We start from the raw sequence: 21,466 nt of genomic DNA on the forward strand, positions 1-21,466 counted from the left end.
ATGTCAAGAACGGAGGCTCCTATTATGCTTGTTCAAAGCATATTAACCACCATTGAAGAAGCAGTAACAACAGGTTTACAATAAAATGTCTTGAAAACAGTATCATTAGACCAATCTGCTGATTTCAGGATATCCTCCAAACGAGAGCCTGCCCAAAAGGCTTTAGAGGCCATAGCACCCCTAGCGGAATGAGCACCAAAGGCGGTAGTGTCAAAGCCCGCAAGGGACATAATCCAACGCACCCAACGGGCCAAAGTGGCAGAGGAAACAGGACAATGGGGTTTACGAAAAGAAAGGAGCAATTGCGAATGAGAGGAAGTCCTGAGATCAGCAGTTTTCTGTTCGTACATTTTTGGGCATTGACCAACACAGAGCTGAGGCTGGGAGGAGAAATAGGGATAAAACACAGATTGCAAATTAGTTTTGGTATGTCTGTGCAGCTGAAACAAAACACCAGAAGGAGAAAATTGTCTGGAAGACAAATCCAAAGCTTTGACATCAGAGACACGTTTGATTGATATTAAACACAATAACATGGTAAGTTTGGCGGAAAGCATTTTGAGAGAGAGAGAATCATTGTTAGGCCATGAAACAAACAATTTGAAAACCAAATTAACATCCCATAAAAAGGAATACTTAGCCAACTGAGGTTTTGAGAATCGAACTCTTCGAAGAAGGCGACACACCAAAGGGTGAGTACCTACCGGTTTATTGTCAATGGGACAGTGGTTCAGGGAAATATCTGATCTGTAAAGGTTGACAGTGCGATAAGATTTACCAGCACTGGCCTCCGAAGCTAGGAAGTTAACCACAAAACTTAGAGGGGCTGAAAAGAGATCGACAGACCATTCCAGACACCAGCTTGACCATAAAGTCCAAGCTGACTTGTAGGCTCTGGAAGTGCCAGGGGCCCAAGCTTGGCTGATAAAGAGTGAAGCTTCCTGTGAAATTATGACGTCAGAAGTGGAAGACCGAAAATTTTCCATGCTGAAAGAACTAGGGATCGGTCCAGGATCATGACGTGGGAAAGACCCTGAGGTTCTAGGAGGAGATCTTCGCTGGAGGGAAGAAGCACAGGAAAATCCACAGCTAGCTCCAGGAGCGAAGGGAACCAGATTTGAGATTGCCAGAAAGGAGCTAGAAGAACCAAGGAGGTCGACTGGCGTCGAACCTGGGCAAGTACTCTGTTGATCATCAGGAATGGGAGAGAGAAAGAAAAACAGAGGGAAGCAGCTTCCAGCCGCTTGAACCTCGGAGATAACGACAGTGCCAATCTGCAATGGCGTTGAGATTGCCTGGCAGGTGCTCCGCTCGAAGAGACAGTTTGTGTTGGAGACAGAATTCCCAAAGGCTCTTTGCTAGTTCTGCGAGAGGTTTGGACTTTTTGCCACCGAGATGGTTTATGCAGCGGACCGCAAAAACATTGTCCATCCGAAGAAGAATGGAACAGCTTGCCTTGTTTTTTGCCAGACTGCGAATTGCAAAGGAGCCTGCCAGCATCTCTAAACAATTGATGTGCAATGACGACTCCTCTGGAGACCATGTACCTCCAGTCGAGATTGAACCACATCGGGCGCCCCAACCCGACAGACTGGCATCTGATTCTAAGACAAGATCTGGGGCCGTAGCGAAGATCGTTCTTCCGTTCCAAACATCTAAATGGTCGATCCACCATTGTAGTTTGAGACGGGACTCTTGGTCTAACTGGATGAGATCGGAATACGCCAGTCCTTGACGGAGATGTCTTATCTTCAAACGTTGCAGGGCTCGATAATGTAGAGGTCCGGGGAAGATGGCTTGGATAGAGGCCAGCAGAAGTCCCACGATTCTTGCAAGTGAACGAAGAGACACCTCGGATAGACGGAGAACTTGACATATCTCTGACCGGATGGCTGAAACCTTGGTTTGCGGAAGATAAAGAGATGCAGTGGAAGAGTCCACGCGGAAGCCTAGAAACTCTATACTTTGAGAAGGAACTAACATGGATTTTTCTGAATTGATAAGGAATCCAAGCTCGAGGAGAAGAGACTAAGTAACGTTGAGGTTGGAAAGAAGAGTCTGTTTGTCGGTATGCATGAGCAAGATATCGTCCAGATAAATGATGAGACGAATACCTAGGGACCGAAGGTAAGATACCACAAGTTTCATCACCCTGGTGAAGCACCAAGGAGCGGAAGAAAGTCCGAAAGGAAGCAAACAAAACTGGTAGGTGACACCGAGCCACTGAAATTGTAGATATTTCTTGTGAGATTCGTGAATGGGAATCTAGAGATAGGCATCTTGAAGGTCTAGTCTGACTATCCAATCGGATAGAGGTAAAGTGTCTCTGAGATGGATGATGGCCTTGGACAGAATTGAGGACCCAAGGGTCTGCTGTGAGAGTGCGCCACCTGTGAAGAAAAAGAGCTAGACGACCTCCAATCGGAGGTGAGGGGCTTACCTTGATTATTGGCGTTGCTGTTGTTGTTACAGAAGCCTTTCTGTCCTCTGCCACGGAAGCCACGACCTCGTTTGGGATAGAACTGTGGCTTGTATTCCTGATAGCCAGAATTGGCTGTGCCTCTGGGAGCTTGGTTTTGATAACCGCGGCCGAAAGAGCGGTTCCTGCCTCTGCCGGCCCTGCCAAAAACCCGAGGGGTGAAAACTTTCTTGATGGAGAATTGGGCTTTGTCTATGGAAGCGAAAGTAGAAACATAGCGGCTGAGATCCTTGACAAGGGAATCACCAAATAGAAGTCCATCAGTCTTTACACCAGGATCCTGGGAGGCCAGGTTCGCCAACTTCGGATCTAGCTTGAGCAACAGGCCCTTGCGACGTTTGTGAATGATTGCGGCATTGGCAGTGCCTAAAAGGCAAAAGGATCTTTGAGCCACAGAGAAATTTCCTCAGGGTTGAGGTCAAACCCCTCCAGGCGAGCCGTCTCTGCCATGTCCAGTACCCGGGCCAAGGGACCAACACTGTCTAATAGCTTGTCCTGACAGGTGGACCAAGCTTTGTCAACGCCCTTGCGAGGGTCCTTGCCAAATTTCGAAAAGAGAGTAAGGAGAGGCTGATCTATGGAAGGAGTAACAGTAATATGACAAGGTAAGGAAGTTTTGGGACATTCAGACTTGAGTTTTGCTCTAACAGACTTGTCCAAAGGAAGACGGAGCTTTGAAGAAATATATTCTCCCACATGAGGGGTGGGGAACCATTCCGTAGAATTAGGGTGTCAGATGGATGAGGGATCAAACATAGGATTGCCTTCCGTGTCAAGCATGGGCTGGGACGCAAAAGCATTGAATCTAGCTTTCTTGGGAGAAGGAGGATCAACAAGCTGAAAAAGGTCTGCCAGGTCATCAGTGTAACCCATATCATCATCATCATCCGTGTCAGGAATAGTGTCAATGACCAGCTTCTTAGGAACCTCCACATTTTTAATCTTGGCTTTACTTTTTGCCATAGTAACTTTAAACCCCTCCTTGGTAGGAGGCCTGGGAGGCACCACGTCCTCAGTCATATGCGAGGAGGACTCGTGACTCAAAACTGACACATTTTTAGACAGAGTAGTGGAAGGTACCAGTTTACGCTTTCTGCTTTCCCCCGCAGAATGGGCCAAAGCTTTGGTCATGAGGCTCATGAGGGAATTTTCCATGTGTTTAGAAACACGATTCATGGAAGCCTCAACAGCTGTCTCAACAGAAGAATTAATGAACTGACTGAGGTCACCCTTAAAAGCTTCGCTTTCATCATTATCCAGCTCAGAGGAGCTTGGAATTTCCATTTTAAAACTGAAGTGGCAGTGAGGAAAGAGTTAAAGAAAAAAACCTGAGAAGTGGGCGTAAACGAGGCAGGAATGAGAGAGAAACACTCCCCTGGGGGCGGGCACCGTGTCCGTAGATGTGAGGAGACCGGCCGAGGAGCAGGAGCCACACAGAACAACCCCAACAGAACCCCGGTGAGGAGGAATGAAGCGGGAAGCAAGCGCAGCGGGAGAGACCAACCGCTGCAGCGCGCGAGGGGGGAAAACGGACCCGAAGGCGGGAACCGTTAAGGTAGGAAAATAGAGCGAGAAGTGCTTGAATATCACCAAGAGAGCTCAACACAGTAAATACACAATAAATGCACAATAACGCTGTAAACAGAAGAGAAAATTGAAAGTATGACTTATCTGACTGCGTAGCAGCAAGAAAAGAGGACTACTCGTGATCAGAACTGGCCATATATACTATCCTTGTTGTGATTTGTCTATTGTTTGTTTTATCCAATCCCATTGGCCAGTAGTTTTTCTGCTGTGCCTTCTGTGTATTGTGGTTGTTTACTTATCTTGCTGCTATTGAAAATGAAGCAAGAAAAGAAGGCATAATAGGAGCCTCCGTTCTTGACATAAAATTATGATTTATTAGCAGGTTTAGGCAGCTGACATCCGATTGCTGGGGCCTTTCTCACATGCTGTTTCAGTTTAGTTTCAGTCATGTCTCCCACCCAGGTGCTTTGGTCTGATCACAGGCTGGTGAAATTTTATTTCTCGGAAGTTAGGAAGCCTTCCGGTGCCCCCCGGCAGACTTCCGTGGGATTCAGGGCACTTCACCGGATTACTCCGGAACTGCTGGCACAGTCTTGCGCGGACCACCCCTGTGCTTTAACGGGGAACTTAGAGGAGGATGTGGAGCGATTGCAGGTCTGGTTCTCAGAGAGACTTAATGATCTTGCTCCTCTGAGACCCCTCCGCAAACCCGAAAAAGGTGCATCTGCCCCTTGGTTTACGGAAGCATTGGCGGCTTCACGTCGGCAATGCAAGGTAGCGGAAAGAGCATGGCGCGTGAAATACGACGCGACGGCGAAACTCGCCTACAGGTCTTTGGCGAAAGCTTACCATCGGAACATCCTCGCGGAGAAGAAGGCTTATTTCGCGAGAAAAATTGAAGCTGCCTCCAATTCCTGTAGGGAGCTTTTCGCCATTGTGCGGGAGTTTACAACTTCTCGCGCAGCACCTACCCAGACCCCCCCTCCTGCGCCTTGGGTCAGGGCGATTGCGGACTTTTTCACCTCTAAGATCCAGCGGATCCAGGACTCCTTCCTTGTGCTGGAGCCTGAGATGCCAGGTCGGGCGGAGAATGCCGCTGTTACCCGACCTAACGCAGGTGTGGCCTTGGCAGCTTTCCCTCCTCTCTCGCTGACCGCTTCATTTGACCTGATGGCTGGGCTTAAGTCAGGTTCCCCTCGGGATGCCTGCCCCGCAAAATTTCTGGCTAAAATGGCAGCTGTCATTAATCCACTCGTGAACCCCCTGTTGAACTGTTCTCTTGCACAGGGTGTGGTTCCCCAGTCCTGGAAGCAGGCAATGATTATTCCCCTGCTTAAAAAGCCTGGTCTGGATGTGGAGGTGTTAGCGAATTATAGACCTATCTCGCTCCTGCCGGCTTTTGAGAAGGTCATTGAAAAGCACGTGCATAAGGTGCTTGCCGATTACCTGGAGTCCCACGACCTACTGCACCCTACCCAGTCGGGTTTCCGCGCCAATCTTAGCACCGAAACAGCTCTCCTGGAAGTCTCGGAGGCGATAAAGGAGGTGCTGGATTCGGGCGGGAGAGCGATGCTGGTGATGTTAGATCTGTCGGCGGCCTTTGACACCGTCCCTCATGAGGGTCTGCTTGCTAGACTCTCAGAGATTGGTCTTCGAGGGACGGTGCTCCAGTGGTTTCGATCTTTCCTGGCAGGCCGTCGACAAACGGTCTGGGCCTCTGCTTGCTCCGCCGAGATGTCGCCATTGGGTGTCGGAGTTCCTCAGGGCTCTGTTCTGAGCCCAACTCTATTTAACATCTTCATGACCCCTCTGGCGGCACTGGCGGAGTACTTCGGGGCCCAGATCGTTTCCTACGCCGATGACACCCAGCTCCTCTTCACCTGTGAGAGAGGTGCGGACTTCGATGGAGGTAGGATCCAGGGTTGCCTTGAGGCTGTGTTTCAGTGGTTCCATCATAATAGCCTCAAGTGCAACTCGGATAAATCCGAGGTCCTCTTTTTTGGGTGCAGTTCGGACCCGGACTGGAAAGTGTGGTGGCCTGCGAACATGTTTCCACCAGCAAGTTCGTCCCAGGTGGCTAAAAACCTTGGGATTAAGATCGACAATGGCCTCACACTACGCTCGCAGGTAATCGGCCTCACTGGCACCTGCTTTGGCCTACTCCGGATGCTTCGCAAGTTCCTTCCCCTGCTATCGGAGGAACACAGGAAGATCACGGTGCAGGCGATTATAGGCTCGAGAATTGACTATTCCAACGTCCTCTATCTCGGCCTGCCAGAATACCTGCTCCAACGGTTACAGGTTGTCCAGAATTCGGCAGCACGTGCCATCTTTGGACTATCTCGCCGTGCCAGAGCCTCGGGCCTCCTGGAGGCTTTGCACTGGCTTCCTGTCCGGAAGCGGATACTTTTTAAGACTCTCACCCTGGCACACAAAGCCTTGCACGCCTCCGGAGCAAAATATCTTCAGAAAAGGCTGACCTTTTACCTTCCTGCCAGGTCGCTTAGGTCTGAAGCCTTGTCTCTTGCTGCGGTGCCCCGCGTGAAGAGAGCTTGCATCGGTGGCCGCTCTTTTAAATTACTAGCGCCTCAGTTGTGGAATAAACTGCCTGTGTCCCTGCGCAGCACTCCTAACCTGTTGGCCTTTAGGAAGGGGCTTAAAACCTGGCTTTTCACCTCTTAGTTTCGGGCTCTATTAGGTTTCCTTTTTTTTCTGTTTTTATTTACTTTCCCTGTTGTGTTATGAGATTAGTGTGCAATTCAAAGCGTCGGGACACTCTTTCGAGTAGCCGCACGCTATATAAAACCCCTGTATAACATAACATAACATAACATAACATGTCCCAAAGTGGAGAGGTTGTGTGTCATGTTGGTTAGTGCCCTCGCATTTCTAGTGTTTTGTAGCAGTTCTAAGATTATCATACAGTATCTTGTTGCTCAAATGGCTGTAATTTGTTATATTTATATATTTTCCTTGTCTTCTTTGCATGATTTTTGATCGAGGATAGTGTCACTCATAGTTGTTGAATGTCACTCATAATTACACTGAAATTATGGAAATGTCTCACATAAGCAATCTGAAACCTTGGCAGCTATGTTGTCATGTGACCCCACAACCTAAATTGATGCTTAAACTGTGTACGACCTTTGACCAACTGCTGCAATTGTCGCATGTGGTTAATTGGAGCACACATCCACCCATGTAAAAGTCCAAGTTTAATTACTGTAACTAGAACTTGCAGTAACCCATTTATTTAACTTGCTATTGTAAAGCGCTCTGACGCTAAACAAAATTGCAAAAATAAATAAAACAAAATGATTTCTTAGGGGCAGATTTACAATACTGGCGCATCCCTGCATATCGGCAGGGATGCACCAGTAATTGTGCGCCGCAGCTCCGCCACCCTTGAGCGCCGCATTTACAATGCGGCGCACCATGGGGCAAAAACGGCACGGATGCGTCATGCATCTGTGCCGTAAAAGCGGCGCATTGCTGGAGTTGCGTCGCAAGCGCGACGCAGCTCCAGCAATGATCAGGGGGGCCCTATGTGCACGCTGCTGCGTCAATCCTTACGCCTGCTTCAAGCAGGCGCAGGGTTTTGACGCAGCATGGGCCAAAAGTGACTGAGTGAAATCTTGTAGATTTCACTCAGCCACTTTTGGGAGGCGTTCCTGCGCCAGAACGCCTCCCCCAGCGATCGTACGCCTCTTCTGGCGCAGGGCTTTACAACGTGACGCATCTGGGAGATGTGTCACGTTGTAAATACCCCACACCATGGCGCAGCTTTTGCGCCGCCGCTGCGTCACAAAAGTGACGCAACAGCGGCGTAAAAGCGGCGCAAGGGGGTTGTAAATCTGCCCCTCAGTATTTTGGACTTCTAGGCCTGGTCAATCTATTATAAAACAAGAACTACAAGTACCGCAATGCAAAGTACAAATCTAGACTGGATTGGTTACTCGCGCAAGGGCCACAGAAACTTGTAAACTCTGACAGTACTTCCTTCATTGATTCTGTGTGACTGCATTAAAAAATATCATGATCCTGCTTCTAATCATCATGGTTCTAAATTAAAAAAAACGTCTTTCAATGGATTTACGTAAGCATTTTCTAAGAATGTACACGTTTTCTCCGTTTACGTGGATTTATAGCAGTCCGGTAGGGCAATTGTTCTAGCATCTTTTGGACATGTCCACGTCTTTTTGTGGGTCTGTCTTGTTTCGGGCATCTTTCCCCCGGTGGTTGTGCACGTCCCCCTCCCGGCTTGGCAGCGCCGGTTCCGTCCGAGAGGTAGCCCTAGGCCGCACTGAAGCCCCGGCGGGGATGCCGAGCGGTGCCGGGCCGCTGCTGCCCGAGGAGGGGGGCCACGGCCTAAACATGGAAGCGGCATTGCTCCGGGAGCGCCTGGCTGGACTCGGCCTGGCGGAAGAGGGTGGCTGCGGTCAGCCGGACTCACCACGGGCGCTGGAGGAAGCCGAGTCGGGGGAGGAAGAAGATGAGGACGGGCCGGTGCTGCTGCTGCTTCCCGGGGAGAGCCTAGGCCAACCCGAGGGCCCGCTGCTTTACCCGGACGGGCGCCACGGGGGTATGGCCGTCGCCCTGGCCCAGGCTTACGGGGGCGAGCAGGCCGCGCTCATCCGCAGTAGCCGGCGGAGCGTCAACACAAACGAGTTCGTGCCTGTACCTACCTCGGAGCACGTCGCCGAGATCGTAGGGCGCCAGGGTGAGTGTGTTGTGAGTTAAAAAAAGAAAAAGTGGGACATCAGCAAAGAATGGTTATCTTTTGACGGGTGTGCTTCTGAACAAGAGGTTAAGATGCTTGAGGCAGCTGTGAGGGGTAAAACTGATGGAGGACGAGTGGGTGAGATGAGAGGCCGTGGTGTAAGATTTCGTAAAATGATGTGAAAGAAAGGAGATTCAAGATCAAAAGGTGGGAGAGGCGGATGTTGACGATGGCAATCTGAGCCTGGAAGGAAAGAGTCCTATAGAAAGCTCTCGGGGAGAAGGTGTGGTTCATGGATTATGTGGAGCTGAGAGGGTCTACTGGATACTAGGGTTAAACGTGACAGTGGATCGAGAGCTTTTGATTGAGGTACAAGGGGCACATAACTAATTGAATATTTGATGATTAAAGGAGTTATAAAGGTGGACCTCAGGAGTAGCAGTGAAGTAGAGAAACCGAGAACAGTCTATATTGTGTTGACTGAAAATAGTGACCGTATCACAAGAGTTGGCATTGTGAAGAACAGGTAGAAGATGCTGAGTAGGTGGGACACGGAGAAAATTGGGGAGTTATCACTAGAATAATTATCTGAATTAACAAGGTGGTGAGACGGAGTACTAAAATTTGAACGTGTCAAACCTGAGTTAATAGTAAATATGGAGCAAATAAAGTGGTGTGCGGCAAGACAAAAATATAACGAGGGCCTAGTTAGAAGGGATATTGTATAAAATGGGAAGGAGGAGTAAACCTGAGATAGATGGATATATACAAGGTTGTGGTCTAGACACGTGAAGTTGCTGTCAAAATTTGGATAAGTTAAGATTTTGTTTCAGAAAGTGAAATGTGATTGGGATCTAATGGAAGTGTTTACTGAATCCAGGTAATGCGGGGCACTATCAGTCAGTAGCCAAAATCTCGTCATCTTGTGTTCCCATACTTCTCCCAATAAAAGGCCCCCATTTGCCCCATGGGAATGGATCAAAATTGGGATCATATGAAGACCACACTTACTGTACATTGACTTCGCAGGTTACAAATTGTGACCAGTTGATATCGTGAGCAATGGGCCTACTAATCACACACATGCCGTGCCATTTTTCTCAGGACAAGTGTGGAAATGGTTGGTGGTAGGGCATTTGTCAGAGAAGTTATTTCTTGTTTCTCGATTACGGTGCCCTGCTTCCATCAACAGAGCCCTGAAGAGTCGTGGGACTACTTTCCCTTGACGAAACACGTGTCGGCTGGTTGTTCTATGCAGATTGATTTACAACGCAATGAAAATTAAAATAAACAAGAACTCCTCTGCAAACTTTATTTAATTGATCTTTCTCAGGGTCTTACGTTTTAGTGGATTTTTCTAATTACTCCCGTATATGAGTGCCCAGGACTTGGCAGCACAATATTGTTGTGGGAATTCCCCTCACACATAGGGGTTACAGGGGTCTCCCCTACCTGGTTAGCACCATATCTACTTTTAACGGTCTTGGCACACTCGCAAATATAGTTGAGAGCCACAACTTCCTACTTACTGAAAGCCCTCTATGCCAACATCCTGTGATGATAGCCAAAGTGTAATATTTGCAGGTCAATATGGATAGGACAAATTTGGAGTATTTGCATAAGCTCGTGTGGTATGATATTATGTGGTAAGTTGTGGAACAGTTAGAGATGTGATTTTCCAGATAAGAATGTTATGAAGTAACGTGGAGTTGGAGCAAAGCAGTGGAGCTCTGACTGCTGATGGATGGGTTTTAATGTATTGTTGGTATGTACCTTATAAATTAGGAAGGAGTATCAAACTGATATGTAGAGATGTCCTTTCTACACCCAACCACTTTGTACTCTTTTGGTAGCTTTCACAAATGTTTGAGGTTGATAGGTGTGTCTAAGTTCGTGCGGATCCTGGGCCCAAATGCTGCAGCTACCCACATCCCCAAAAAGATAGAAATGTCAAGGAAGAATCTTACTGTCTCTGCTGCGTTGCATATTGGTGCCTTTGCAGTTGTTATATGCCCACACACACATAGAAGCGGGGGATACGGTTCTCATCAGGGGAGGTGTAGGAAACCTGTGTGGTAGGACTTTTGCGGTTCCTGCAGATTTTGAAACTTTTCCCCTCCGATAGGTGCAGAAAGTCTAGGTGTGTTTGCAGTACATTGTGGCTTATGAGAAGTATGGTCATAGTCATATTCAAGTTTATTTGTTTGATTAATTAAAATCTTACAAAAATACATTTTAAAATATCATCAGGAAAAATCTTAAAACACCATGCGCATAATTATTCGAGTATTATATAATTTAAAAAGGAGGAACCTAAATAATGTTTTCCTTTAAGGTTTTTGCCAATCACAGATACAAATTTTACGAATGCAGAATTCATTAATACATCATTCAGGTTTAGACATGCCATTAGCGCTTGTCTGCATGTTCGTACTCCTCGAGCATTAAATAATCTCTTAAGAGTAACTTTCCTTTCCACCTCTATTGCAGGGCACAGACATAGCAGATGTAACATTTCTACTTGACCACATTTACATAACCTACATATCGTATTGTCCTTAATAGTCTTCCATAGTGGCCGATGGCACAAACCAGGCCAAAGACCAAAACGTACTCTTATAAAAGTTTGTTTGCTTTGCTGTGACCAAGGAGTTTCAAGATAATTTTGGACTTGCTTTTTTTTGTATCCAGTTATAATTGGCCATGCAGGCCTTCTTTTTACCAATAATTCTTTATCTTTTATCAGTGATAGATGAATAGTCAACTTATTAATGCCTATTGCTTACAATGCCTATTACTGAATGTTCGCTCAATGCCTAAACATCAATTTCAGATATGGGATTTATTGTATTCATCTCAACCAGATCTGTGTTTTCTCACGGAAACAGGGCTCAAACCCCATACAACCCCTGCAATAACGTTAGGAATCCCCTCAGGGTACAAGCTCTTAAATATGGATCGACCCATTAAGACAGGAGGCGGATTGGCCATCATATTTAAGGAGCATCTGAAAGTTACCATACTAGAGCAAAAATGTAGCCCAACACTAGAAATAATAATTTTCAGAATCAATCTCTCCACTACAATAGTGAAGAAAGGAGCACTCATATACCGCCCACCTGGACCAGGCGCTGGTTTTTCCCTTGCCCTTATGGAACTGCTTGCCCCACACCTCAGAGCCAAAGAAGAATTTGTTCTTCTGGGAGACTTTAATATACACGCAGACAACTCGGAACTCATGGAAACAAAATCCTTTTTTACTGACATGTCCACGATAGGTCTGGAAATCCAGAACTCCGGTCCAACTCACGAAGGGGGACACTTCTTAGATTTAATCCTTTCCAACTGCCCCACCATTTTCTGTAAAGATACTTCTCAGTTGGATTGGACAGATCATTTCCTAATAAAATTTGACCTTTCGGTTACAAATAAACGGCCACTTAAAGTAACTCTTCCCCCCATATGGAGGCGTCCGTGGCACAAAGTCACAATAGAAGAACTGCAGAAGATTTGGAAAGAACCCAAATTCCTGGATACAGACAAGGTAGAAGATACATTAACTAAGTTTAATGACTCCCTTATAGAGGCCATAGACAAACTAGCCCCGTTAAAACTGCAGAAACAATTCCCTAAACACAAACAAGAGAATTGGTACACAGAGACATTGAGAACGGAGAAACAAGGTTGTAGAAGACTGGAAAAGAAATGGAGGAAATCACACCTTATAGAGGACAAGAAAGCCTATCTAGAAGCTCAATCAAAATATTACAAAAATATTAGAAGAGCCCGCAAGGACAGTCTGACCCAACAACTGATAGAAGCAGGAAATTCTTCAAAGGAACTATACAAGATACTTACATCCTTTGTAAAACCCACAGCATGTGTGAGCATGGATGACTTCTCACAGCCATTATGCAATGAGATATCCCTGTTTTTTGAGAATAAAATTAACACAATATACGACAAAATCCTGAAAACCACTAATACTAACTGTGGGAACCCTGCCCCCTTTTTGACGCAAAAAATGGAAACTTCCCTTCTCTCCTTTCCCCCAGTCTCTAACAGTGATTTTCCCCTCCTAACCGGCCATATAAAATCAGGCTCCCCTAATGACCTCATATCAGCAAAAATGATGGCTCCACTAAACTCCTTCCTAGGCCCGTACATCCGAACCATCATAAATCAATCCCTTAGAGAAGGACAGGTACCCTCTGAGTGGAAACAAGCAGTGGTCAATCCCATCCGGAAAAATACCTCTTTGCCCTGGTCTGACCTGTCTAATCTCAGACCCATCTCCCTCCTACCCTACCTCAGTAAACTCACCGAGAAGCATGTGAATACCCACTTGTCAAAATACATCGAGGCAGCGGAAGGCCTAGACCTTTCCCAATCTGGTTTTAGGCCTAATCACAGCACTGAATCAGCCCTCCTTTCCGTGACCGACAACATCAGGATGTCACTGGATAAGGGGGACTCAGTGATTCTAGTGCTGTTAGATTTGTCCGCTGCCTTCGACACGGTATCACATGAACTTCTTCTCGAAAGACTGAGTGATGTGGGGGTAGGAGGAATGGCCCTATCGTGGCTACAAAGTTTCCTCACAGGCCGCACTCAAGGAGTCAGACTGGGATCCTACGTCTCACCTTCCAGGGAGTTAACCAAGGGAGTGCCACAGGGCTCGTGCCTTAGCCCCACGCTTTTTAACATTTATGTGGCCCCCTTAGCAAATCTAATAAGATCATATGGATTTTCTCCGGTGTCGTACGCTGACGACACCCAGCTCCTGTTTCCCTTTCAAACTCTGACACCTGCAATTCAGTCCACCTTCGCAGATGGGATGAGAGCGGTGGCACATTGGATGGCTCAGAACTTCCTCCAATGCAATGTGTCCAAAACCGAGGTCATGTTGTTCGGGGGGGCGACTCTCTTGTGGTCCCCAGATTGGTGGCCCTTGGAGCTAGGCCCAGTTCCCAACCCCAAACCAATAGCAAAAAATCTGGGTGTCAAATTAGATCAGGCACTCCGGTTTAAGGAGCACACCAATCAGGTGGCAGGTGCCTGCCTCCACACGGTGGGGCTACTGCGACGCGTATTCCCATTCCTCCCTGACAGTCACAGGAAAACGCTCATACAAACCCTCATAATAAGCAGAATAGATTACTGCAACGGATTATACCTATCAGCAAATGAGTAACAACTGGACAAACTTCAGGTTGTCCAAAATACGGCAGCCAGACTGGCCCTCAATGCTCCTCCAAGAACACCATCCCGTCCTCTTCTTCGCCAACTTCATTGGCTGCCAGTAAAACAGCGTATTAAGTTCAAAATCTGTAGCATGATTTATAGATGCCTGTTTGGATCTAGTCCAAAATACTTAAAAGAAATATTCGTCCCATACATCCCTGGACGTTCACTTCGCTCAAGAAATCTTCAACTGCTACAGGTTCCAAAAATAAAAAGAGCTAGACAAGGCGGGCGTGCCTTGTCTTACAAAGGACCCATCCTATGGAACTCCCTACCCACTGAACTCAAACAGATCAGCAATCTAGAACATTTTAGAAAAAAACTTAAAACCTATCTCTTCACCCTGCCATAATCCGAGGCAATCTTCCAGCACAGCTCCTCTCGCATAGTAAAACTGTCCAGTACAAGCAACAGCGCAGAGATATCCCTTCGGGAATTGACTCAGGCGCTCTATAAGCGAATAAATAAATAAATAAATTAATTGTTCTTTTGAAACTTTCCTGGGTAATTGTGTTCTCCCAAATTATGAGAAGTATGTGTAGCTGAGTAAGTTACACGACCCTGGACTCCATCAGTTATATAGCTTTTAGAAATACCTGTGGTGCCGGAAACATTACCCGAAAAGATTTACATTTGGGTCTTTTGTGCTGGTGATGGGCCCACCCTCATAAGTACAGTACCATTTTTTGGTTGAGCCTACCATGCTGCCTGGTTGCGAAAAACCTATTGTGAAACTACTCACGCTTGGAGAGATCCTTCTTCTTTACTTTTTTTTTTCGGCACTCCATGTGAATGCATGTGTTTTTTAGCTTTCTCCCTCGTGTACTGCTTCACCCCCTTAAATATCCATTCTTTGCCTTCACTGTGTTTGCTGGGGTATGGAGGAAAAGCGGGCAGTTAAAGGGGTGTTTTTGTTTTAACCCCCGCATCCCACATATTGCATGAAAGCACAAGCTTTGGCTCACAGGTTTTTATGGTACAATCGGAAGGGTCATTTGCTGCACTCCGCTGTAGTCTGAGGTAGAAGATATACTTATCATGAAATTTCTTCTGGAGGGAGGCCCATAAATCTTCTACCTGTACTACTGCAGAAAAGCACAAGGCTGAATCACCTGAAAAGTAAATGAGGTCTTGGCAAGTGTTTACTTTTACATTCTGATAAGTAGTTATTTTTTAAATTCTGTTCAGTTTCCTGAGTGAAAAGTATTTGGAAGAAAAACTATGCAGTTTCTAAAGATTGAAAACATATAACTCCATGTACAGATTTGACGTACCATCAAAACATGTTTTGCGGCTCTTATAGTATTTTGCTGGGTTTTATGTCTTTTACTTTTGTAAAACAATACTTTAAATTCAAACATTGGCAAAGCCAGCAGATTGACTCTCACATTAAGAAGGCAAGACATATTGTATCTGCTAGTGCTTGCTATCAGGATAGGTGTGTGAACAGGAAATGTAGACCATTTGAAATCGTACTTCTTTCCATTTATGGCATCTAAATGTAAGTCAGTGTGAAATAAAAAAAACATCTTTTGCAGTCGCCTTCAGAATCACTTGGGTAAATCATGGGCAACATTCAGACGTACAAATAACTAATGGTCTTAAACTCAGATTCTTCGGCTCATTTCTGAAACGCATCGCTTTTCTTCATGCTTATTTGTCCTTCAATGGCTTTTATCTTGTTAATTGATTCACGGTTGCTACACAATACAAAAGCATTGATGGCTCTTGATATCGCATGTTTTTGGGACAGCCAGCAAACACTGTACCTCTGCGACTGGAGGGATTTGTTGGACGTAACCGCATATATTACTTTTGTAAATTGGTCCTTGGGACAAAAAAATGACACCTTAAAAGATCACCTATGTATTTTTTTCCTGATTGATTTGGAGAACTTTCGATGTGGAGAAACCATAACCAAAGTACACCAATGACTCCTTTCTGAAATCAGAAATGTATCTACTTTTCAGTAATGTACAGATTTCCGGGATTAGTAGGTTTCACACCTTTCCTCACAAATAAGAAACCGAGAACCACTTATAAAACTGCAAAAACTGTCTTGGATATTTCCCCAAACTTTACCTGTCGTAGAGAGCCAGAAGGAGTGCTATCTTAGCACAGCAACCCTTTTCTTGAAGCCACTTAAAAAACACACACAGAAAACAAAAAAAAAAACGTACTTTCTCACACAGCACTTATCACAGTTTTTAATAAAACCCCTACAAATTTGCCAGATGTTTGGCATTTTCTCATTTCTCTTCAGAGCATGGGTCACTTTCTGTAGTAAGATCTACTTATGTCAATTAAAAATCATGCCAAGCTGCTAATAGTATGTGTTTTATAGTGACCCCATTTCACGAGATTATATTAGTGGCCACCCATGCAGGCCTGACCAATTGTGTGATTTCCTCAGCACATAAAAGCCCTAGGCACAATGCTCATGTAAAGGTAACAAGTCTCCCCAGCACCACATGATTTATCTCTCAAAATTCAGCTTTATATATATTTTGGAGGTTCAACTATTTTTCTCCAGACATCACGGTTTGAGTCCGGAAAATGCAAGCATCTTCACATTAAATGCACAATTTTCAATTTTGGTGTACTAAAGTTAATTTATCCAAGTAAAAACCTCTAATTTAGCAGGCTAGCTGTGTACCCTGGAAGCTAGTTGCAGGTAGCTGGAGAGGTACCAGTAGCTTGCGAGTTTCTCAATGAGGAAGCCTGAAGAATCCACAAATCACGGGTATCCTTAGACTACCCAACACATGGGTGGGGGGAGTTAATTGGACTAAGAGATCTTTTGTGGAAAGAAATTTATGAAGGCTAAAGTGTGAACTGCTCCAGATTTGGGGAAAAATGCTCAGCACAGCATGTGAAAAGTCTCAGCATTTATATGGTTAAATCGTCAAGAGGCAGGGGACGTCGAGGTAGAGTTATGGAAATGTGTTATGGGGTAAGCTATTGAGGGGAAGAGGGAATTGGGATTATAGAAGTTTATTACTGGTATAGGATTGTGGACCAGGATTGACATGGATGTTTTTTTACATTATAAGAGGACATTAGAAAGTCAGGAAAAAATAGAACAGAATCATTTTGAGGAAGGGCATCCCGTGACGCAAACTGAGATGTTGTGAAATCCATTCAGAACAAAGAGGTGGAATCATGGATGTGGTGGCTCTGTAGATTTCTTTTGCACAAAATAGGTTATCTGCAGTCCATTATCTCAAGATCTATGTTGTTCTGGGTTCGATGCAAAGCTGGTGCTTCTTTAAAGAACACGCAGTGCATTTTACTGCAATTGGATATTGACTCAGTCTTCCCTGTGAATTAATATCAAATATTGGCAACGTGCAAAATGTTTTCGACGTTGCCATGCAATTACTGATGGGGGCTGATTATTGGAAGCTGCTCTGCTTGACTTAATTTGTTGTTGGATGGCTTGGAAAGTGTACCATTTTCATCTATTGTGTGTCTGGTGGTATTAGTGACCAGTTCCGAAACCCAACAGATGTGTTTACATGCCATATTGTCTTTGGTGCAAGCACCACTTGGGGGTGGGTGGTAATAGAATTTACCATACTACAAATATTTAAATGACTCTGGGGTGCTGGGCTGGCTTCTGTTGACATTGCGCTGTCATGTTTTTATCAGTTTATCGAAGAAAGCTGTCGGCAAACTCCATTGAAGTTACTTGTCAGCAACTGTATTGATTGTGGAGAAGCGTGACTTAATGGTTAGAGTGGCAGACCCTGATGCAGAGGTCTGGCCCGGGACCAGGGTTCAATTCCCGTCTCGGCGACTCTTGGACTCAATTTCCCCGGACCTGATAATTCTCGCCTCAGTGCCTAGTCTAATCATGGGTCCCACTCTGGGCAATAGCTTGCTTAATCTCCAACGGCCCCAGCAGCGCTGTGGATGCATGGCTTCACCTTGGGGGTGCCCAGGAGTGGACATTTCACAGGAAAGCCAGGATGGGTTCCACAGTGGTATGAATACAGCGCTACGAGGCCTCCGGGTAGAAGTGCGCTATATAAATACTCTATACATATATAAATACTCTACATCTCGCCTCCAGTTAAGTTCTCTCCCTGGGATTCGTACCAATGCCAACGGGGCTTGCAGTTCAGAAGGCTTCCTCTGATCCTAGTCATTATTTCAAACCCATAAAAATCTGAATTTCTTTAATATCTGAACCTGGCCAAAACAGGTGCATCGTACACTGGTCCCCCACATTGAAGGAATTAATTATCACCCCTTTTCAGGTACTGTGGCCCCTACCCTTACTTAATACCATGGTTACGTTACTTGTATAAAATACCAATATTACATTTCCTGCTTTCATTTCCCAGCTATTTTCATGGAATGGGTTGTCCTTTTACAAATATGCGGTTATATGCTAGCAGTTTTTTCTTTTTACTATTTCCAGAGAAAATTGATTTTAGCACTTGAGTGACATAATAAGGAATGGGCCAGCTTGCGGGTGAAGTCTGCCATCTCCTTGTTGTCTAGGGATTTTTTTGAAATAAATAGCGCTAATCCCCTACTTTCAAGCCCCAGTCGGGAGTCTTCTTGGCTGGAGTTATTTTCTGCTAAATTTCGGACTTCGCAGGGTCTGCAGACAAACTCAATCTGATCTTGTGCCTATAGAGGGTAGCAGACCGTAGAAGATCTACTGCATCCACTGCTAGTATTCCATGACTACTTGTGCGAGCTTAAATAGTGTAGGCAAGCGAACTGGCCAGTAGTTTAACAGGATATTAAAGGTACCATTGCAGTGAACTTGCCTTGTCCAACATTTGCGTTCTTTCTTTGGTTGGTATTTATGGGAACAAGCCACTGCTGCAGATCTTGACAGAAATTCGGTATTAACATGAAGCATCTACATTATTGGCAGTGTCATGTGATACCCAGCTGAGGAGATGCGATCACTTTTTTTCTCCTCCTTGAATCCGTACACAGACGGGTAGTTAATAGTCTGATTCATTTTATGACATATCTCCTCAATTAGGGACCTGTGCTAATAGGAGAAGCTTACAGTAATCGTGTTGCCACACATTGCTATGTAATTTACGGATTTTCACTGATGAATTAACACATTACAAATGTGTAATACTGTATTAAAGCATAGAAACACGGTGACACGTTACCACCGTCGTAAAGCTGGTGCTGAACTCTCCACAAAAAAAATGTACTAACTTCAAACTTATTTCACATTCATGAGCAAAAACTTACTTCACGGTAACGCTGCATCTCCGTAGGAGGCCTTTCTTACCTTTTGAGAAAAGTACCCAAGCCCTTCTTCCTCCTTACTGATTAGCATGTTGCTGTAACAGTTTTGTTCTGCACCTTGTGCAAGCGACAGCGCAAACAGGGCATCCATTGTACACTAAATTGCAGTACTCGAATCTTGATAACATGGTAGCCGGAATCAAGGCCAGTCTGCCTTGTGTGGTGAAAAGCGCAAGATTTTTATAGACGCATACATTATAGCAGTATAGTCGTAAAGACAATGGAATGATGTATTACATATTACAAATTGTTAGCTTACATGTGTGCACAAAAACAATAATTCTTCCTTAGCCACGATGTAAAATAATTTGCTATTTCCATGGTTGATTCCCTATTTTGTCCCCTTCATTGCTGAGTAATCAGATAACTATAATCTTCACTTTCCTAGTCTGCTCTCCCTTTTTCGTGCCATAACCACCGTCCTTCTGTGTGTTTGTTTTTTTTTCTTCTTTTTCTTAAATTGTTTCTCAGAAAGTTTCAAATAAAGTCACACCATCCCAACAGACACTGGAATAATGTAACTGTGCTGGACCAAATTATGCTGCCTCGTTGACTGAGTTATGTGACCGGAAAGGACACATTATGCTGTATGCTATGAATGGCAGGAAATTTGTATCGCACTTTCAATAGCACCGTTATCTAGCAATTTTGACGAAGTTAATAACATCATAGACATGGGTCTTGGTGCTATAAAAATAATATGGTGCACGATGTACTAACAGGTTGCTAATAGATGGTACAGATTATGCACCAACTTTTTGCAACCTGTCTTATCTTGGCATCTGGCATATGTACGGATATGTCTCATCACAACAATAACATTTGCAGGGGGTTGCAGAATGATTTTTTTTTTTAAATTTGTTTTTATTGCAGAATTAGAAACCATTGCATACAATAACTCAACCAGCACACTCATGATGTCCCCCCGCATGAATCGGAGAAGCTTAGATTATACACAGCCATTCAGCCCGCATCCCGGGGGCCGGGCGGCACAATGTTCCAGTTGTTAGCAAGACATCATGGTGAGCGTCCCTGAGGGACAATGGTCGAAATCTCTTTATGTATCTGCATTTTACCCCCCCAACCTCTAACCCGTCCCCAACACCGTCCAGCATAGTCTAACATCCCGGTTCCATGGCGACACCGCGATCCCGTCCCCCAGTCCCTGTGAGGGCCTTATCGTGACCGTTCCATGCGCCCCTGCCCCTGCTCCGCTATCTATCCACGCTCCACAGACCCATTAGACAGTCACAGGTCCGGAATTGCCCCCGCTCCCGATCTGGATCCCGGTGCCCAACCCACCCCTCAACAGCCCTAGAACAACCCCTGATCCCTCCCCCCCCCAGCAACCGCTAATGGTGTGTGCCGTGTTCCTGACTCTAGTATGGGTACCGCTACAGATCTGCTCATACCTCCGTACTCGTGAGCCTCGCAGTGTCCTCATGCCCTATCCATTCAGTCCTCATCGTCCGCCAAGGAGTCACGCAGAGCCTGTACTATCAATTCCCATGCACGCGCTGATTCCAGGCTCTTTTCGTTGTCAAGCTTGATAGCCTGCCTCATACGGAGCACACTCTCGCATTCAGACCACCTCAGCAAGTCATTCGTCCATCTCCTCACAGACGGCCCCTCCCTGGACTTCCAGTGCCAGGTGATCTCTCTCTGCGCCAGTATCAGCCCTAGGTCAATACATTTACTTGTCACCTTAGTGTTTTTTGTGTGTGGGAACCAGAGCAACAAGCACGCCGCCATGTCAAACTCCACCTCCCTGTCGGTCACTGCATTGAGGAGTTCCCCTACCTCCGCCCAATAAGCCTCTAGTTTCGGGCAACCCCAGAACAGGTGATCCATATCCGCCTCCAATGCCAAGCACCTCGGACACCGTGCCTCCTGTACCTGGAAGTACCGTTTGATCTTCTCCGGGGTCAAGCAGGCCCTATGCAACACATAAAAATGCACCTGCTGGAAGCGCGCATTTCTTGTGCCCTTCCACGTACGCTTGAGGATATGGCCCCACACCGTATCCGGAATGGGCCTGCCTATGCTCACCTCCCATTTCGCTTTCAGACCCAGGAGCAGTTCCAGCCCCTCATGCAGCATCCTATTATGAAGGCAGGTCACCGCTTTAAAGGTGCCGGCGGCCATCACTACATACTGGCAAGCCATAGTCGTTTCCGGTTCGATGAGCCCCCCTCTCCAATGCTTTT

At 45.8% G+C, this 21,466-nt stretch overlaps 1 protein-coding gene and 1 pseudogene across 1 annotated transcript in view; one reads left to right on the plus strand and one right to left on the minus strand.

Moving 5' to 3' along the window:
- Nucleotides 1-2,297: 2,297 nt before the first annotated feature.
- On the minus strand, nt 2,298-3,763 carry LOC147726297 (uncharacterized; annotated as a pseudogene).
- A 4,428-nt stretch (nt 3,764-8,191) lies between these two features.
- The window catches only part of MEX3C (mex-3 RNA binding family member C), a 56,800-nt gene continuing 43,525 nt past the window's right edge, over nt 8,192-21,466 (plus strand). Inside the window, exon 1 of the mRNA XM_086960394.1 lies at nt 8,192-8,726. Within this exon, the coding sequence (XP_086816520.1) occupies nt 8,192-8,726 (535 nt within the window). The remainder of the gene's footprint in view (nt 8,727-21,466) is intronic.

Source organism: Lissotriton vulgaris, chromosome 3_1 (assembly GCF_964263255.1).
Source record: "Lissotriton vulgaris chromosome 3_1, aLisVul1.2, whole genome shotgun sequence".
Taxonomy (NCBI): domain Eukaryota; kingdom Metazoa; phylum Chordata; class Amphibia; order Caudata; family Salamandridae; genus Lissotriton; species Lissotriton vulgaris.